Source organism: Hypanus sabinus, chromosome 29 (assembly GCF_030144855.1).
Source record: "Hypanus sabinus isolate sHypSab1 chromosome 29, sHypSab1.hap1, whole genome shotgun sequence".
Taxonomy (NCBI): domain Eukaryota; kingdom Metazoa; phylum Chordata; class Chondrichthyes; order Myliobatiformes; family Dasyatidae; genus Hypanus; species Hypanus sabinus.
In genome coordinates, this window is record NC_082734.1 from 4,992,629 (window position 1) to 5,014,024 (window position 21,396).

The 21,396-nt window shown below is 48.6% G+C and overlaps 1 protein-coding gene across 8 annotated transcripts in view; it reads left to right on the forward strand.

The window, feature by feature from the left end:
- The window catches only part of LOC132382752 (potassium voltage-gated channel subfamily C member 1-like), a 162,740-nt gene that overhangs the window by 63,846 nt on the left and 77,498 nt on the right, over positions 1-21,396 (forward strand). For 7 of the 8 annotated variants that reach the window (XM_059953208.1, XM_059953206.1, XM_059953204.1 and 4 more), the window contains exon 2: positions 11,015-11,948. In XM_059953208.1, coding sequence (XP_059809191.1) covers positions 11,015-11,948 — 934 coding nt within the window. Of the gene's footprint in view, positions 1-11,014; positions 11,954-21,396 lie in introns of all 8 variants that reach the window. The other variant, XM_059953207.1, reaches the window with a different exon arrangement.

Sequence of the window (21,396 nt, forward strand, 5' to 3'; positions counted from 1 at the left end):
GACTGGAAGTTTTAAAACATGGAAAGTATTTTACGTCCAGAAAAATTGGATTTGGACCCCCAAGCCCCTGAAGCAGCTCTTGCCTTTGAACTCTGGCTTGCATGCTTCCAATCATACTTGGAGGAGGTTAGTGCGACTGAGCCCGCTGTTATGCACAGAATTCTCCTCTCGAGGGTCACCCCAAAAGTTTACTCACTTATCAGAGACTTGTCGACCTACCAAGGGGCACTGGACGCCCTCAAAAGACAGTACCTGCGGCCGGTGAACACCGTCTACGCAAGACATCGCTTAGCTACGCAATGACAGCGGCCTGGAGAGTCGAGTGCAGAGTTTCTCCGAGTCCTACAGACACTCGTGCGAACTTGTGACTACAAAACTCTCACAGCGGAACAACATGTGGAGTTGCTAGTACGAGACGCCTTTGTTACGGGGATCAGGTCAGTGTACGTGCGCCAGCGACTGCTGGAAAATGCTGATCTTACCTTACGCTTGGCTATCGAGATGGCCGACACACTGGAGGCTGCTCTGCACAACGCTGACGCTGTCCAGCCGCACGATCCCCCGCCAGTCCTGTGGACACCTCAGACCCCGCCGCTGCTGGTTCCCGCGAGCGAATTCACCAACGCTGCTGCCAGTCGCGATTCCACGAACTCCCCGAACCCGACCACAGCTGCTGCCAGTCGCAAGCCCGCGCAGTGTTACTTCTGCGGACTCGAAAAGCACCCCTGAAAGTGCTGCCCAGCCCGAGAAGCGACCTGTTCCAGCTGCGGGAAGAAGGGTCATTTTGCCAAAGTCTGTAAGTCTAAACCACGAGTGGGGTCGGGCAGCGTTGCGTGTGAGGCACGGGGGCCGCTATCTTGCCTGCCCGCCTCATGCGAGGCATGGGGGCCGCCATCTTGCATGCCCAGATGGGGGCGGCCATCTTGGTTGGCGCCACCTCACCCCGCCCCCTACCTGCCGGTGTTTACTGGGCACCAAGACGGCGGTTCAACTCTGGCCACTGTAACCCTCAACCAATGCGCCCCACACCAGCTTGGAAGGTCAATGATGGACATCCTGGTGGAGGGGCACAGGACTAGCTGCCTGTTTGACACGGGCAACACGGAGAGTTTTATTCACCCGGACACATTGCAACGCTGTGGACTCGTGACATGGCCAGTAAGCCAGAGGGTCACCTTGGCTTCTGGGTTGCATTCCACAGACATCCGGGTGGGTTGTGTAGCGACATTGGTGGTGCAGGGCACGGAATATCGGAACTTTGCGCTACTGGTCATGCCTCAACTGTGTGCACCTGTGCTATTGGGGCTGGACTTCCAGAGCCACCTCGAAAGTGTGACTATGGCATAAAATGGGCCCCTCCCACCACTCACTGTCAGGAATCCTCAGTTTTGTGGGACTTCGCCATATACCCCGCTACTGACCACACACACACCGACCCACACATCCCACCCAGAACCAGGCCGACAGCTGCGCTACCAACACCACTTGCAGCCTCTCCACCCTCAAGATCCCTCCCCCATCGCTGTTCGCCAACCTGACTGTAAACCTGTGGCAACCAAAAGCAGGAGGTACAGCGTGGGGGACAGGGCCTTCATTCAGTCAGAGGTGCAGCGGCTGCTCAGGGAGGGGATCATTGAGCCAAGCACAAGTTCTTGGAGGGTCCAGGTGGTTGTTGTTCGGACCGGGCAGAAAAATAGTACGGTCGTGGACTATAGTCAAACCATCAATAGGTTCACGCAGCTTGACGCGTACCCCCTACCCCGCATCGCGGATATGGTCAACCAGATAGCTCAGTACAAGGTGTACTCGACAATAGATCTGAAATCCGCTTGTAACAGCTCCCCATCCGCCCAGAGGACCATCCCTACACCACCTTCGAGGCAGGCGGCAGGCTCTATCACTTCCTGCGCGTCCCCTTCGGTGTCACGAATGGTGTCTCTGTCTTCCAGAGGGAGATGGACCGGATGGTAGACCAGTGCCAACTGAAGGCCACATTTCCCTATCTGGATAATATCACCATCTGTGGTCATGACTGGCTGGATCACAACGCCAACCTCCAACGATTTCTCCAAGTGGCCAAAGCCCTGAACCTTACTTATAATAGGGACAAATGTGTGTTCAGAACCACCAGACTCACTATCCTTGGGTATGTCATGGAAAACGGGGTCATTGGCCCTGATCCCGACTGTATGCGCCCCCTGTTAGAACTCCCTCTTCCCACCACCCTCAAAGCCCTCAGACGGTGCCTGGGCTTCTTTTCCTATTACGCCCAATGGGTCCCCCGTTACGCAGACAAGGCCCGCCCCCTGGTCAAGTCTACCACATTTCCCCTCTCTGCCGAGGCCTGCGTGGCCTTCAGCTGCATTAAAGGGGACATTGCCAAAGCAACGATGCATGCGGTGGACGAGACCATTCCCTTCCAAGTAGAGAGTGACGCCTCCGATTTCGCGCTTGCTGCTACCCTCAATCAGGCAGGCAGGCCAGTAGCATTCTTTTCTCGTACCCCCCAAGGCCCTGAAATTCGGCACTCCGCGGTGGAGAAAGAAGCCCAGGCCATAGTGGAAGCTAATAGGCACTGGAGGCACTAACTCGACGGCAAAAGGTTCACCTTGCCGACGGACCAGCGCTCGGTTGCATTCATGTTCAGCAACCAACAGCGGGGCAAAATCAAAAATGATAAAATTTTGCGGTGGAGAATAGAACTCTCCACCTACAACTTTGACATCCTGTACCGGCCTGGAAGGCTCAATGAGCCCCCTGATGCCCTATCCCGGGGAGCGTGTGCCAGCGCACAGCTCGACCAGCTATACGCCCTCCATGCACATCTTTGCCACCCGGGGGTCACCCAATTTTACCATTTCGTGAAAGCCCGGAACCTGTCGTACTCCCTGGAGGACATCAGGACAATGACCAGGGACTGCCAAGTCTGCACTGAGTGCAAACTGCACTTCTACCGTCCTGAAAAGGCGCAACTTATCAAGGCCACCCGCCCCTTTGAGCGACTGAGTGTTGACCTTAAGGGCCCCCTTCCCTCCACCGACCGCAATGTCTGCTTTCTCAATATTATTGACGAGTACTCGCGGTTCCCCTTTGCCATCCCCTGCCCCGACACCACTACCACCTCCGTCATAAAAGCCCTGCGCCAGCTCTTCACTCTGTTCGGATAACCCTGCTATATTCACAGTGATAGAGGGTCCTCCTTTATGAGTGACGAGCTGCGCCGGTACCTGCTGGCTAGGGGCATTGCTACGAGTCGGACCACGAGTTATAATCCCCGGGGAAATGGACAGGTGGAGAGGGAGAATGCCACAGTGTGGAAGGCCACACTTTTAGCCCTTAAGTCAAAAGGGTTGCTGGTCTCTCGATGGCAGGAGGTCCTCCCTGAGGCACTCCACTCTATCCGCTCCCTGTTATGTACGTCCACCAATGCCACCCCTCATGAGCGCCTATTCTCTTTTCCCAGGAAGTCTGTCACTGGGACCACCCTACCAGCTTGGCTGACGTCCTCAGGGCCAGGGCTGCTCCGGAAACATGTGAGGAGCAATAAATACTCCCCGCTGGTCGAGAGGGTTCACCTTCTACATGCGAACCCCCAGTATGCTTACGTGGTCTTACCTGATGGGTGGGAGGACACGGTCTCCATCCGCGACCTGGCGCCCGCAGGAGCAGCAGACCACTATCCCAAACACTCCCCGGTAACTATGAACCCTGTACCCGAGGTGACACCGCGCACACCGAGCCCTACACTGACCCCTCACGACACTCATACACCGGGCGTCTCGCACGCGCATGAGGGATCACTGATGCCTAGTGGGCTGACACCTCCAGTTAGGCCGGAACCAGCACAACCACCGTCTCCGGGGCAACCACCACCGGCACCTGTGCAACCACCACCGGCTCCTGTGCAATCACCACCACCGGCTCCTGTGCAATCACCACCACCGGCACCTGTGCAATCACCACCACCGGCTCCTGTGCAATCACCACCACCGGCACCTGTGCAATCACCACCACCGGCACCTGTGCAATCACCACCACCGGCACCTGTGCAATCACCACCACCGGCACCTGTGCAATCACCACCACCGGCTCCTGTGCAATCACCACCACCGGCTCCTGTGCAATCACCACCACCGGCTCCTGTGCAATCACCACCACCGGCTCCTGTGCAATCACCACCACCGGCTCCTGTGCAATCACCACCACCGGCTCCTGTGCAATCACCACCACCGGCTCCTGTGCAATCACAGCCGGTGCTACGTAGATCGCAGCGACAGATTCGACCACCTGATAGACTTAACCTGTAAGAAGCTTTGCCACATGGGGACTCTTTTTAAAACAAAGGGGGGGTGAAAGTGGTGAACTACATATACCTGTCTGGACACGCCCCCCGCTGACTGCTCCTGTGGCCCCTCCCACGGCCCCCAGTATAAAGCTTGAGCCCGGCCCTCAGTCTCCAGGATGTAGTATGGTGGTCAGCTACTGCTTGTTCTTTCTTCCAGTCAATAAAAGCCGACATCTCGCCTTCACGTCTCAGAGAGAGTTATTGATGGTGCATCACACGTTGTGTTTCTTCCTCCCCTCCCCCCCTCACCTTTTAAATCTGCTCCTCACCATTTTTTCTCCAGTCCTGCTGAAAGGTCTCAGCCAAAATGTTGACTGTATTCTTTTCTATAGATGCTGCCCGGCCTGCTGGGTTCCTCAAGCATTTTGTATGTGTTGCTTGAATACTTTGTTATTAACACTTTTTCTGGTAAACAATCATTGCAAACTGTTGAGCTGAATTGCCTGTACAATCTGGCATTTTTGTGGTGTGGATTGGGGTCTCGCTGGGCCAGGACAGTTGCAGCACGTCCCAGCTGGAGCCGACTTGGAAATTCAAAGCAGCAGAGCTGAGGTGAGGTGAGGAAAGATGCGAGGTTTGATCGCTTTAAGAGCCAAATTGGAAAGGTCGGGTAAATTCGATGTGGCCGAGGTGAGGAGAGATCGGAGGTTTGACTGATCTGAGGGCCGAGCTGATTGTAAAAGCCGGGTGCTGGCCCTATCGAAGTGGCTGAGCCCAGGTCCAAGAGTGAGAAGCGACCTAGGTTTGGACGGTTTAGGTGCTGGGCCAGATTGAAATGGTCGGCTGTCAGGGTTGGAGGAGGTCGCGGCTCTGTGGGGTTTGCTCGACTCTATACTGGACCGTGGCTGCGTCCTGCAACTCGTGGACACCTAGGTCAGCTGGAATGTTGCCCGGCTCTGCGAACTTCAGTTCCGAACGCTGCTTGCTTCCTTTTATTGTTCGCACGTTTGTCTTTCCTCCCTCTCTGCACACCGGGTGTTTGACGGTCTTCCTTAGCTTTCAGTGGGTTCTTCTGGTTTTCTTTGTTTTGTGGCTGCCTGTAAGGAGACGAATTTCAAGGTTGTATAACTTATACTGTACACACTTCGATAAAATGCACTTTGAACTTTGAACGAAGTCCGAGCTTACTCAGCCTCTCTCTCTAGGAAGGGATTTAATAGGATCTACGTGTTCCTGGTAACTTAGAGGCCAGGTCTCCTGAATGAGCAACAGCTGGAGTTTGATGCCTGAATTAGTGGTGAAGTTCCTAGGCATAGTTATTTTTCAGGACAGGGAATATTGGATGTACAGTGGATTCTGGTTAATTCGGCCACATTATGACTAGTACATTTGGACTAATTAAGCAGGTGTCCTCATATTCTCAGGCTGTGCCCTCTGGCCCTAGACACTCCAGGTCCACTCTATTTGCGCATTTCAATATTCGATACTGCAGTTACTGACAAAAGTAAAACTGTGCTGAAGAAGAAAACATATTTTGGATTCTGAAGTCACCTCAGTAACAACAAAAGCAAAAACTCCCTCAGAAAGCAAACTGCTTGAGATTTGATGAAAGGGCAGCAACCAGAATTGTTAACCTCTTGTTTCTCTCCCTACAGAGGTTACCTGACCAGCTGAGTGTTTCCGGCATTTTCTATTTTTATTTCAGATTTTGAGCATCTGCAGCTTTTGCACTCATCTTTAGTACAACATTTGTATACTGATGATTAGATGATATTAACCTAGCTTTATTTGTCACACGTACATAGAAACAGACAGTAATGTGCGTCGTTTACTGCAAATCAAGTCAGTGAGGATTGTACTGGTGGTAGCCACAAGGGTTACCACATTTTCAGCAGCGGGAATTGAACCTGATCTCACAGCTTGTGCAGCAATGTGTGCACTAACTGCTCTGCTCTTGTCCCGCCCTCACCTGAGAGCTAAACTCCAGAGGGTCGTTCAAAGTCGCAAGAAGAACAATAGTTCCAAATGGGTTACTTGCCCCGTACAGCTGGCTTAGATTCAAAGTTTTACTTTCAATATATTAGAAAGAGACCACTTGGCCCATCGAGTCTATACTGGTTAACAGAACAATACCATCTGTATATATACTACCTGCCACTCATTCTATCACACAGTCTCATTATTGCACCAGGGGTAATTTGCACTGGATAACTAATCTACAAGCTTGCACAGAATATACGAGGGGTGATTGATAAGTTCGTGCCCTAAGGTAGAAGGAGTAATTTTTAGAAAACCTAGCACATTTATTTTTCAACATAGTCCCCTCCTACATTTACACACTTAGTCCAGCGGCCGTGGAGCATACGGATCTTGGACCTCCAGAAAGTGTCCACAGCAGAGATGATTGATGTCCGTGGCCTAGGGTAGAAGGAGATGAGTTATACAGCTCTCATTACTTGCACATGCATTTCAACTCTTTGCGTGATTATGCAGAAAGCTTGAAGTTAATAACTCCTCCCAGGAGCTAAGCACTAGATGGTTAAACTCCAGACGGTATTGCTCTCGGGGTCTCAGGGACGATCCTCAGACAGTATAGACAAGAACAGGCCCTTGGGTCTACAATGTCTGAGCACGTGATAAAATGGTCCCAGTTTCTCTTTCCATTGCAAGTAAGGGTTACCACGGGAACAGGCCTCAGTGGAAGCCGGTGATCTTAAAATACACACAGTGGCTACTTTATTAAGTACCATTTGTACCTGAAATGTAACCTCTGAGTGTATGCTTGTGGTCTTCTGCTGTTGTAGCCCACCCATTTCAAGGTTTGATGTGTTGTGCTTTCAGAGGTGCTCTCTGCGCACCACGTGTGGTTATTTGTGTTACCGTCACCTGCCTGTCAGCTTGAACCAGTCTGACCGTTCTCCTCTGACCTCTCTCATTAAGAAGGCGTTTCACCCACAGAACTGCCGCTCACTGGATGGTTTTTAGTTTCTTGCACCATTCTCTGTAAACTCCAGAGCAGAGGCTCTCAACCTGGGGTCCGCGGACCCCTTGCTTAATGGTCCATAGCATAAAGAAAGGTTGGGAACCCCTGCTCTAGAGACTGTTGTGAGTGAAAATCCCAGCAGATCAGCAGTTACTCAGATACTCAACCCACCCCATCTGGCACCAACAAGCATTCCATGATCAGAGTCACTCAGATCACATTTCTTCCCCATTCTGAAGTCTGGTCTGAACAACAACTGAACCTCTTGACCATGTCTGCATGCTCTTATGCATCAAGTTGCTGCCACCTGATTGGCTGTTTAGACATTTGCATTGCATAAATAGGTGTACCTAATAAAGTGGCCACTGAGTGTACGTTCGACAATGAATCATTCGGAGCTGCTCGCTACAGCAGAAACATCGTGAGTGGTGAATTCTTCAAGTATGAAGCTTGGCAATTTTGGAATCTGTTTTCCCTCTGACACTTTGGCTAATGAGCCTATGGGGAATGCCGCGATGTTGTCATATTACCAAAGAGGGCGAGGAGGTGAGATATTATTACCATTGCTCAGAACAGACCCGCTTGTTTCTAGAGGCAACAGCAGTTTCCAAGACAGCGTTGAGCTGCAGATGTATCATCATAAATCTTGTAGTTGTACTTTATTAGTGTACAAATTACAAGGCTCATTGCAGTGTTTCAGTGTGTATGTAGGTGGGAGCTCGGAAACAATCTCTGTTGATGAAGTATTGATGTCAACTTTACAGATCTTCAAAGACGGCTGTGCTAGCCTGCACACAGTCTTGTCATTGAGTTATACAGCATGTCATAGGCCTTTCAGCCCATCTGGTCAATGCCAACCATCAGCTCTCACTTACTCCCAACTTTATTCACCATGTCCGTTTACATATATTAGGAATTTGCTGTGGTGTGTTGGTGTGACACGGAACCGAAAACAATATTCATCAATTATAAAAAATAAAGATTTATATAAAAATAACACTCAAAAATTATGAAGAATGAGGAATTTACATAGAACAGTACAGGACGGGGGAGCCCTTCGTCCCACAATGTTGTGCTGAACCAGCTAAAGTGTAATCAAAACACCCCCCAAAATGAATCCCTTCTACCCACACAGCGTCCAAATCCCTCATCCTCCTCAAATACATGAGGGAGACGTCTCTTAAGAGTCTCTAATGCATTTGCCTCTACCACCAGACCAGGGAGCTCATTCCAGACTTTCTGCGTTCTTTGAGTAAAAAAAGCTTATCCCTCACATCCCCTTTGACCCAACCCCTCTCACCTTTAATGCAAGCTGTCTGGTATTAGACACCTCTACCCTGGGAAAAAGACACTTGCTGTCTACTCTATCTCTGCCTCTCATAATGTTATAAACCTCCATTAGATCTCTCCTTAGCCTCTACCGCTCCAGAGAAAACAACCCAAATTCGAGAGCTAGCCTCTCCAGCTAGCTCATGCCCTTGAAACCGGGCAGAATCCCGGTAATTCTCCTCTGTACCCTCTTCAAAGCCTCAACATCCTCCCTAAAGTGGGGCGACCAGAACTGTACACAATACTCCAGAGTTTTATAAAGCTGCGACAGAACCTCTTGGCTTTTGAACCCAAAGCCTCGACTAATAAGAGCAAGCATTCCATAAGGGATCTTAACCACCCTATCGACCTGTGTAGCCACTTTCCAGGAGATATGAACTTGGATCCCAACATCTCTCTGCTCAGCAACACTGTTAAGGATCTTGCAATTAGTAGTGTATTGTCTCCTTGTATTTGCCCATCCAAGGTGCAATACCTCACATTTATCTGGGTTAAGCTCCATCTGCTATTTCTCTGCCCGTACCTGCAACAGATCTATGTTGTGCTGAACTCTTTGCCAGTCTTCCATGCTATCTACAACTCTACCACTCTTGGTATCATCCACAACTTACTAACCCACATTTTCATCCAGGTCATTTAAACAGCAGAGATCTCAGCACAGATCCCTGTGGAACACCATGAATTACAGACCTTCAGCTCAAATAAATCACTTCAACCATTACCCTCTGCCTTCTAGAAACATAGAAACATAGACAATAGGTGCAGGAGTAGGCCATTCAGCCCGTCAAGCCTGCACCGCCATTCAGTATGATCATGGCTGATCATCCAACTCAGAACCCGGGTACCTACTTTCTCTCCATACCCCCTGATCCCTTTAGCCACAAGGGCCATATCTAACTTCCTCTTAAATATAGCCAATGAACTGGCCTCAACTGTTCCCTGTGGCAGAGAATTCCACAGATTCACCACTCTCTGTGTGAGGAAGTTTTTCCTCATCTCGGTCCTAAAAGGCTTCCCCTTTATCCTTAAACTCTGACCCCTCGTTTTTGACTTCCCCAACATCAGAAACAATCTTCCTGCATTTAGCCTGTCCAATCCCTTTAGAATTTTATACGTTTCAATAAGATCCCCCCTCTGTGGGCAGGCCAGTTCTGAATTCAAACTGCCAGTTTGCTGTGGACCCTATGCATCCTCATCTTCTGCATTAGCTTTGCCGAAGGTCCCACTAAAATCCATATAGGCAACATCCATTGCTCTACCTTCATCAAGCTCTCGTGTCACCTTGTCAACAAAACTCAATCAAGTTGTTAAGACGTGACCTGTATCGCACAACGTCATGCTGCCTCTCCCTACAAGACCACGGGTTTCTGAATGCTCATGTATCCTATCCCTAAGAACTTTCTCCAGCGATTTCTGATATGAGACTCACCAGTCTATAGTTCCCAGGATTTTTCCCTTGTTCCCTTCTTAAATAGAGGTACAATAGCCACTCTCCAGCCCCCCAGGAGAGGACATGAAGATAAAGTTAGGTTAAAGTACAGATATGGAATAAAATGTGCATAAATACATAAACACCTGCAGGTATTTATAATGTAAATTGCATTATAAACAGTAGTTCAAAGTGCCTTGGGAAGACCAGGTCCAGGAGGCGTTTGGCCATATGAAAGCCAAACACCAGGAGCTGTGCCGGCATTGGGCGGAGTGAATGATGTGAGGTGAGGTGCAGAAGCTTTGCCAGCTGCCCGCTCTCTCCTTGGCATCACAGGGGTACTGCAAAGGGGAGAGCCATCAGGACCTGGGCGAGGGTGTCCGATGTTGAAACCCTCGATGGCTCAGGTTACATCTCAGCGCATTCCAGGATGTACCTCAGCATCAATAACACCAACGTACTGTTGTTCTGCATCAGCAGTACAGTGCAACGCATAAAACAGTGCAATAAATATAGATCTTTTATATATGTACCCAGTAATTGGCAGGCGAGAAGAGGGGAAAGATCAGAACAGGGAATAGAGGAAGAGGGGACAAGAAATTGTTCGTAGGCAGATGGATGACAGAAAAATGGGGGTCTAGACAGATTTGTCAGAGTAGATTAAAAGGTCGGCAGGACATTGGTCTGAAGGGCCTGTACTGTATTGTTCTACATTCTGCTGTATGTCCACACAATAGGGTAGCGTAGGTATTGTCCTTTGCTTTGTAAATTTGATTGGAATGGTTGTTGCTATATGTTACACTGAGCAGGTATGGCTGAGGACATATTTCTCCCCACATACCTGAAAGAGATCATTGTGGGGCGAGGGATGCAATGTCTACGAACTAGATCCAGATATCGGTATGAAAGATGAGCCTTAGCCAGTGCTTAGTGGTATTTGTTCTGATTTTCTTAACTTGCCTCTCCCTCTTTTATTTCTTCCCTGCAGTACGTGGCGTTTGCATCTCTCTTCTTCATCTTGATATCCATCACCACCTTTTGCCTTGAGACCCACGAAGCTTTCAACCACATGGTGAACAGGACGGAGACGATCGTCACGGGCAACATCACCAGCGTGGTGGAGGACGTGGAGATTGAGACGGAGGCGTTCCTCACCTACGTGGAGGGCATGTGCGTCGTCTGGTTCACCTTTGAGTTCCTGATGCGCATCCTGTTCTGCCCCGACAAGAAGGAGTTCATCAAGAACACGCTGAACATCATCGACTTTGTGGCCATCCTCCCCTTTTACCTGGAGGTCGGGCTGAGTGGACTCTCTTCCAAGGCTGCCAAGGACGTCTTGGGTTTCCTGCGCGTGGTTCGCTTCGTCCGGATCCTGCGTATCTTCAAGCTCACCCGCCACTTCATCGGGCTGCGTGTCCTGGGCCACACGCTGAGGGCCAGCACCAACGAGTTCCTCCTGCTGATCATCTTCCTGGCGCTCGGGGTCCTGATCTTCGCCACCATGATCTACTACGCCGAGAGGATAGGGGCCGACCCCGAAGACATAACGGGCAACAGGCACACCAGCTTCAAGAACATTCCCATCGGCTTCTGGTGGGCTGTGGTAACCATGACAACCCTGGGCTACGGGGACATGTATCCGGAGACCTGGTCCGGGATGTTGGTGGGAGCTCTCTGCGCCTTGGCCGGGGTGCTGACCATTGCTATGCCGGTCCCCGTCATAGTCAATAACTTTGGCATGTACTATTCCTTGGCTATGGCCAAGCAGAAGTTACCAAAAAAGAAGAACAAGCACATTCCCCGCGCACCCCAGCCGGGCTCTCCCAACTACTGTAAGCCTGACATCAAGTCCCCACAGAGGAGTGCCCAAGGTGACTCCTGCCCTCTAGCCCAAGAGGAGATCATCGAAATAAACCGGGCAGGTAAGGCTTCTCTGTGGTTTGTAGACATATTTGACTCCGTCTACATTCTAGCCCTGCTGGAACTTTACGGGCCAATACAGCATGGAACTATGGTATTTGGTTTGTTGAGTCCGTACTGGCTAATAACCCCTCCATTTACACTAATCCTGTGTTAAATCCATTTCCCATTCTCCACTCACAGAGTCATAGACCTATACAATATGGAAATGGGCCCTTCGGCCCTACTGGTTCACGTTGACCAAGGCTAGTCCCACTTGCCTGCATTTGGCCAATACCCCTCTAAACCTTTTCTCTCGGTGAATGTATCCTAATGGCTCTTAAGTGTAATTGAACCTGCCTCTACCACCTCCTCATGACACAGACGTACCATTGTTTCCTGATGCTTTTTGCCATCCAAAGGCTCTTTGGAAATCAAGAATGAGGTATAAAACTTATTGCTGATGATCGTTTCATTAAGTGTTGCAAAGTACAAAGATGGAGGAGAAGGAACGCGGTAGGAAGACAAGCAGGAGAAAGATTGAAAAACGGTCGTGGTCTTCTCATGCCAGACGACTGATAACAGAAAATTCCATTGATAAGAGTCAATCAATAAAATGGTAATATAATAACTGTCACTAAAACCAAGAATTGCCCAGAAAAATACAAAGCCAACTGTAAATAGAAAACTCACTGAGCAATCACACGTATAAAAACCCGAACAAGCATTGTAAAGTTAAATGACAAATAACAATTCCACACCCCAGGAACAACCTCTGTGCCAGCGAACCTGATCCTTTGGCCCCCTTTGAATCGTTTTCCTCTGAACTTAAAGATATGGTATTATGTTTTGTAAGTTCAAAACAATAAAGGTAATTCAAATGAATTCAGGAGTCCGGGAATGCAGGTGTAACTTTGTCCTTACTTTTTAGCGAGGCGCACACGTATCACGTGGTAGTGTGGTGACGTTTGCAATTTAGGTATTTTTACATATTACCCATAATTAATTATTTAAACAAAGAAGAATGCTTAAACAACATTTATACAAGACTACTCAAGTAATATTGAAATTCTAAATACACAACCTATGCCATCTAGTTTTAGACCTGTTTCCGCACCCTGAGATTTGTCTTCCCACAGACAGCCACGAAACAAGGAAAACCATGGAAACCAACCTGCCCAAAGGTAAACAGCAAGCCCCGCTTCCCAATCATATGCAAAAAAATTGTGCAAACAGCAACCAAAAAATGATTGAAAACAGAATATAAAGCACAAAAGGTACATTTCAGTACAGTTCAGTTCAATTTGGTTCAGGGGATTAAGACAGAGCAAAGATGGAGGAGCATTTTCATGGGCAAGAGAGGACATGGATGTTGTGTTTTCTGTTGCTCTGATAAACATCGTAGACATCAAGTCAAGTCAAGTTTATTGTTATTTAACTATATACATGTATTCTGTCAAATGAGACAATGTTTCTCGGAACCAGGGTATAAAGACCCTGAGTGGTAGAATCTGGCTGTAGTTAATAGGAATTTTATTTTATTTCTTTCAGTTACAGCATGAAATAGGTCCTTCCAGCCCCTATTTGGGCCGAGACCCTGATGACGGGTGATGAGAGTCCTGGCGAAAGGTCTCGGCCTGAAACATCTACTGTTTACTCTTTTCCATAGATGTTGCCTGGCCTGCTGAATTCCTCCAGCGTTTTGAGTGTGTTGCCTAAACTAAAGTGAATAAATATTGTAGGGTACAGAACAGATTAACCAGTGACACTTTAATGCGATGCGACAGGGAGATCAAAAGCCTAACGGCTTGAAGGAAAAAGCTGTTTCCCGTCCTGACCGTTGCATCGGACAACCTATGCCAACTAGTTTTAGACCTTTTCTCCACCCTGCGTCAATCCTTATTGAGAGATACAGTGTGGAATAAGCCCTTCTCTCCGTGCTGCACTGCTCTGCTTGCAGTGTGTAGTCCAAGTGTAGCAGTTAGCCTAGATCCGTTTGCATGTTAGCCTCACGGAGTACAAGGGTCATAGGCTGATGCAGTTCAATCCTGACCTCTAATTGAATTTATTTATTTAATGAGTTACCGCATGGAATAGCCTGCCCTTCGAGCCACACCATCCAGCACCCCCCCCCCCCAACCACCTCGATTTAACCTTGATGCGATCACGGGACAGTTTACAATGCCCGGTGCGTCTTTGGACTGTGGGAGGAAGCCAGTACACCCAGTTACTGTGGCGTGTGATCTTACCAACCTCTGCGAGGTCTCGCCAATTCCCTCCCCACCTTATTCTACCAGTCACCTACACCCCAGGGACAGCTACACCCCAGGGACACCAACCGACACGTGGAGGAAGCACACGCGGGCACAGGGAGTGCTTGCAAACTTCTCACAGACTAACTAAGCAACCCTCATGGGCAATGTGTTCAATCAGAACTTTTAAATCATGGAGCAGCCGGCAAAGTTCAAGAACCCTCAGTCCACTGATTTCAGAGCTTTGAGAGCTGTGAATTTAATTAATTAATACAGTGAGGTACAGGCCCTTCTGACCCTTTGAGCCACAATTTAATCCCACGGGACAATTTACATTGACCAAAAACCTACCAACCAGTACGTCTTTGGACTGTGGGAGGAAACCGGAGCACCCGGAGGAAACCCACGCGGTCACGGGGAGACCGTACAAACTCCTTACAGGCAGTGGCGGGAGGATCACCGGAACTGTAAAGCGTTGTGCTAACCACTACGCTACTGTGCCGCCTCGGTTACTCTCCCAGCACTCCATGGGTGCAACGATTAGCGCAGTGCTATTATAGCTCGAGGTTTTGCGGAGCTCGGCGTTCAATTCAGATGTCATCTGTATGTACACCCTGTGGAATGCATGGGTTTCTCCACGTGCTCCAGTTTCCTCCCACAGTCCTAAGACGTATCGGGTAAGAGAACTGGTCATTTGTAAATTGTCCCCTGACACGGTTAGAGTCACTGTTGTTGGGGATTGCTGGGCAGTGCAGGTTGAGGGGCTGGAAGGACCTATTTCACGCTGTAACTGAAAGAAATAAAATAAAATTCCTATTAACTACAGCCAGGTTCTACCACTCAGCTACAACCTTAGGCTGTAGGCTCCCACCTAGGCTTCCATTTCCTCCACAGTCCAAAGATATACCTGTTGGTAGGTTAATTGGTAAATTGTCCCGTGATTGGGCTAGGATTAAATTGGCAGTCTGCTGGGCGTGCTGTTCAAAGGACCAAAAAGTCTTTTCCAGGCTGTATCTCACTAGACAAGTAAAACCCTCCCAACCAGTGAGCACATCTATATGAAACACTGTAGTGGGAAAGCAGCATCCCTCATCAGAGATCCCCACCACCCAGACCACGCTCTCTTCTCACTGCTGCCATCAGGTAGAAGGTACAAGAGCCTCAGGACTCACACCACCAGGTTCAAGAACAGTTACTACCACTTGATCATCAGGCTCTCAAACAGAACTACATTCACTTGCTCATCCATTAAGATGCTCCCACAACCAATGATCCTACTTTAAGGACTCTTTACCTCACTATCTCACATTCTTGTTGAGGCGATTGAGGCAGAAATTTGGAGGCAGTGGGCTGTGTTGTAGAAGTGCGGAGGATGCAGTTCAAACCCACTCCCGTCAATGCCACTCTGCCACTATGTCCTGGGGTTCCTGTTGATGCCCATCAAATTACTTCTGTTGGGGCTTCACCTAGCTGAACATGGTGAGAGCAGAATCCACTGCCTTCCTTCAATCTGTTGTTCCGTGCTTGGGTGGCACAGCACAACAGCTATTAAGGCTTCGGCCTCCTGGATCCAGCGACTATCACTCTCTGTGCGGAGTCTCCACGTTCTCCTCGTCATGGAGCGAGTTTCTCCCGAGTATCAAAGGCATGAAAGTTGACAAGCTGGAGGCCTGGCAGCATTTATGGAAAAGTGGACAGTTGAGTTTTGGGCCTTGGCCCTTCATCTGGCTAGGGTGTCTAAGACTCTTGCACAGTACTGTAGTAATTTTATGTATTGCACTGTACTCTGCCACAAAATAAAACAAATTTCCTGACATAGGTGAGTGATGATAAACCTGATTCTGATCTGGGTCTCTATTGTGGACTGAGAGTGGGAAGGGGGCAGGGAGAGGGGGATCATGATTAGGAAAAGGGGAAGGGAGAGGGGAGGGAGCAGGAAGCACCAGAGTGACATTCTGGAATGAACAATAAACCAATTATTTGGAATCAGATTACCATAAGACAAAGGAGCAGAAGTTGGCCATTTGGGCCATCGAGTCTGCTCCACCATTTCATCATGAGCTGATCCAATCTCCCCTTTAGTCCCATTCCCCGGCCTTCTCACCATAACCTTTGATGCCCTGACTACTCAGATACCTATCAATCTCTGCCTTAAATACACCCAATGACTTGGCCTCCATTTCCGCCCGTGGCAACAAATGCCATAGACTCACCACCCTCTGGCTAAGAAAATCTTTTCGCATCTCTGTTCTGAATGGGCGCCCTGCAATCCTCAAGACATGTCCTCTCGTACCAGACTCCCCCACCATGGGAATCAACTTTGCCACATCCACTCTGTCCATGCCTTTCAACATTCAAAATTTTTCTATGAGGTCCCCCCTCATTCTTCTAAATTCCAAGGAGTACAGTCCAAGATCGGTCAAACGTTCCTCATATGTTAACCCTCTCACTCCCGGAATCATTCTGGTGAATCTTCTCTGAACCCTCTCCAATGTCAGCACATCCTTTCTTAAATAAGGAGCCCAAAACTGCACACAGTATTCCAAGTGAGGTCTTACCAGTGCCTTATGGAGCCTCAACATCACATCCCTGCTCCTATACTCTATTCCTCTAGAAATGAATGCCAACATTGCATTTGCCTTCTTCACCACCGACTCAACCTGGAGGTTAACCTTATAAGGGTATCCTGCACGAGGACTCCCAAGTCCCGTTGCATCTCAGAACTTTGAATTCTCTCCCTGCCTGGTGTCTCAGGGCTGGATGTGCCTGTGCCTGCACCACCCCACACCACCTGTCTCCGACTGTGCTTCTCTGCCACCCATCCCACACCCCTCTTGTGGCATTCCACCTCCTAACATCATTTGCTCCTGAGTGGTTTACAAACTTGCTCTCCCCCCACCTTGACCAATACCATACACATCTGGCATCATGTACTACCTTGAAATTAATTTTCTTGCAGGCATTTACAGGAAAATAAAGAAACAATAGAGGTTAAGAAAAACCAAAAAAAAACTGATGACAACCAAAGTGCAAATGAAGATGAATCATTCAAATAATTTTTAAGAAGTAAATAAATGATACTGAATTGTAGAGTCCTTGATAGTGAGTCCATGGGTTGTGGAATAAGTGCAGTTATGAGGTGAGTGAAGTTTGAAGTTATCCACACAGGTTCAGGGGTCTGATGCCTTTAGCTTTGTAACTGTTCCTGAACCCGGTGGTGTGGCTGGTGCTTGTGAAAGGTTACCCTGGAGCAGCCAGGCGCTCACCTGGTCCCCTTTTGCATGAGAAGTTCCCTGTGGAGAAGAGATGATTCTGAGGCAGAGTGACTCTGTCAGTCCGTATCCGATTGAGCAGATCCTCTGATGGTTGGAAGGTATTAGCTATTTCCGCAAGTGATCCGATGAATTAGGGGGACAGCGTCTAAGCACAGTCGATTCTGGTTAATTGGGCCTTCGGTTAATCGGAGCAGCCACGTATTTGGGTCAACTCTTAAAGAACAAAAATGAATCGAGGGTGTTACTGGGACTCTCTTTGGACGGGACACTATGCCACTTATTTGGGACAGGAAACTTGCCGAGCAGTTATAAGTAGAGTCAGTCGCATGTGCTGAGGGCGAAGAGTTTTTAAATAGCGTGCGTTTATGTTCAGAAAGCAGAGATCTTTGCAACAGATGGTTATGGTAACCACTTCAACAGGCAGGCTAACCAGGTGAGGAGAGCCAGGGGGCCTCGTACCTGGTGAGACAGAGGCGTACCTGTCCTAGCATCCGTTAGACTGGGTGGATGAGAAACACTGTGAGATCCAACGGCCAGGAAGGCCGTGGAGAGCAAAGGGCATGACCAGGTACAGAAGGCGTCATGGTCGTCCACTGCAACCATGGAAGACCTCAGATGTGACGTCAAACTGCACCCGGACTTCTGAGGTCAAGAGAGTGGAACTGCCCCAGTGCAATGGCTTATCCACTTTTAAAACTCTCCCACACAGGTCTCCTGTCATTGTTGGAGATGATAGACTACTACCAGTGGCATTGGCAGTGTTCTAATCTGTTCTAATTTAAATGCATAATTTTTTACTCAGTCAAACACTAGCCTGCAGATGCTAGAATTCCAAAGCAACACCAACAAAATGCTGGAGGAACTCAAAAGGTCAGGCAGCATCTGTGGAAGCGAATAAACAGTTGATGATTTGGGCTAAGACCCTTCTTCAAGACTGAGGAGGATGGTTGGGGGGGGTGGGATGCCAATATAAAAAGGTGCGGGGAGGGGAAGGAGGCTGGCTGGAAGGTGATAGGTGAAGTCAGGTGGGTGGGAGAGGTCAAGGGTTGGAGAAGAAGGAATCTGATAGGGGAGGAGAGTGGACCATAGGAGAAAGGGAAGGAGGAGGGGACCCAGTGGGAAGCAGTAGGCAGGTGAGAGGAGGTAAAAGGTCAGAGTGGGGAACGGAGGGGGTGGTGGAAATTTGTTTACTGGAAGGAGAAATCAATATTCATGCTATCAAGTTGGAGCTGCCCAGACGGAATATAAGGCGTTGCTCCCTGAAGGGTGGCCTCATTTTGGCACAAGACGTGAACTGACATCTGGGAACGGGAATGGGAATGGGAATTAAAATGTTTGGCCATCCGCTCGAGATGGATGGAGTGGAGGTGCTCAATGAAACGGTACGCCAGTTTATGGAATCCACTGCCTTACACAATTAGCCTTATGGATCAAACAGAGCATTGGAAGTAAGATTAGCTGTATTTGTCACATGTAAACTGAAACATCAAGACTCGGTGAAATGTGATAACAACCAACACGGCCCAAGAATGGGCTGGGTGCAGCCCGCAAGTGTCGCCAAGCTTCCAGCATTGACATAGCGTGCTCACAATGTTCTACCTGTATGCTTTTGGAACGTAGGAGAAATCGGAGTACCCAGAGGAAACACATGTAGCCACGGGGAGGACATACAAATGTGAGGTTGCCTTAGCCAGGGGTGGGACTGGGGATAAACTCCCACTATCTATCAAAACGCTCCCAATGGCGCGTGTCTCAAATTGCCTCTGACAACCAAGCCCAGCTCCTGGCCTTCACATGTGGCGAATCAGTTGTGCATTAACACTGTGGAAGGTAAGTTCGCAGAACTTTTCCCGCGATTGCACATGGGATGAGATTGTCATTGTGAAGTCAGGTATAAAATCTCCCTTTCTAGATGCCCCCTGAGTTAAGTCTCTTGCTAAACCCTTTCATAATCCAGTTACAAATCAAACATATTGGTTGGTCTGGATAAGAAGCAGAACTCTTTCTTGAAGGCGATTAGGAACCAGGTAGATAGCACAATAATCCAGTAGGCTCATACTTACAGTTACTCACTTTCTTATAAGTCCTAGATTATTTAATTTGTTCATTCGTTATGTGCTGTGATGAACGACGTAGGTGATCATAGTCTTTCCTTGACCATGAACATTCTTGGCAAACTTTTTGATAGAAGCAGCTTGCCATTCTCTGCCTACTTCTGGGGAGTGTCTTTGCAAGACGGGTGACCCCAGCCATTATCAATCCTCTTCAGAGACTGTCTGCCTGATGTCAGTGGTCGCATAACCAGGACTTGTGACCTGCACCGGCTGCTCGTACGACCATTCACCATCTGCTCCCATGGTTTCACGAGACCCTGATCTGGGGGGAGTGGGGACGCGGGAGGCTAAGCAGGGGACCTGTAGGCTAACAGACGGAAGGAGTGCCTCTGGTAGAGACGTATCTGCTCCCTGCCACCCTATTTATTTAATTAGCTGAGTTTAAGTATCCCAGCCCCCATGGCTAGATTTGAACTCTCATCTGTCAATCATTAGTCTAGACTTCCGGATCATTGTCCAGTTGTAAGCTGCCCTCAAATAATCAATGAGTTCCATTTTTAATGACGTCCATCAATAGATTTTATTGAAGGACACAAGATCATTCAATATGGTAACCACGCCTCCACAGCATCGGGGTGTCACAGTAGTGTGGCTCACCGCTACTACAGCTCGGGGCGTCGGAATTCGGCGTTCAGTTCCCGTGTCCTCTGTAAGCAAGTTTGTACGTTCCTTCCCGTGTGCAGGAGGGTTTCCTCCGGGTGCTCTGGTTTCCTCCCACAGTCCAAAGATGTACCAGTTAGTAGGTGAATGGGTCTTTGTAAAATGTCCTGTAATTAGGCTAGGGTTAACTCGGTGGGCGGTGCAGGTGATTGCGCCGGGGGGGCGGGGGGTGCTGTTCCACACTGTATCTCTAAATAAAATAAAGAAATAAATTCATCAAAGTTAAATAAGACTGATAAGAAAACGGAAATTACTGAAATTGGAGAGAGAGAGGAGACTAATTCTGCCAGTAGGAAATAATGTCTAAAATTATACCGGACTTATGTTTGAGTTTAGCAATTGGTTCATATTATTGGAGAGAATAATTCAAAAATCTGATGCACAAAGGGACTTGGGAGTCCTTGTGCAGGATTCCCTGAAGGTTGAGTCTGTGGTGTGGAAGGCAAGTGTGATGTTAGGATTCATTTCGAGAGGACTAGAATATAAAAGCAAGGATGTAATGTTGAGACTTTATAAGGCACTGGTGAGGCCTCACTTGGAGTATTGTGAGCAGTTTTGAGCCCCTTATCTAAGAAAGGATGTGCTGACGTTGGAGAGGATTCAAAGGAGGTTCATGAAAATGATTCCAGGATTGAATAACTTGTCCTCCGAGGAGGACTTGATGGCTCTGGGCCTGTACTCACTGGAATTCAGAAGAATGACGGGTGACCTCTTTGAAACCTATTGAATGTCGAAAGGCTCGAGAGAGTGAAGGTGGAGAGGACGTTTGCTATGGTAGGTGAGTCTAAGACCAGAGGATACAGCCTGAGAGTAGAGGGGCATCCTTTTAGAACAGAGATGAGGAGAAATTTCTTTAGCCAGAGAGTGGTGACTCTGTGAAATTCATCGCCACAAGTGGCTGTGGAGGCCAAGTCATCGGGTATATTTAAGGCAGAGGTTGATTGATTAGTCAGGGCATGAAGGGATACAGGGAGAAGGCAGGAGATTGGGGCTGAGAGGGAAATGGATCAGCCATGGTGAAATGGTAGAGTAGACTCGATGGGCACATGGCCTAATTCTGCTCCTATCTCGTATGGTCTTATGGTCTCATATGGAGGAAGGTCCATAAGTTAGGAATTTATAACCCAGGGTTGGTCTGTACATAACCCAGGGTTGGTCTGTACATAACCC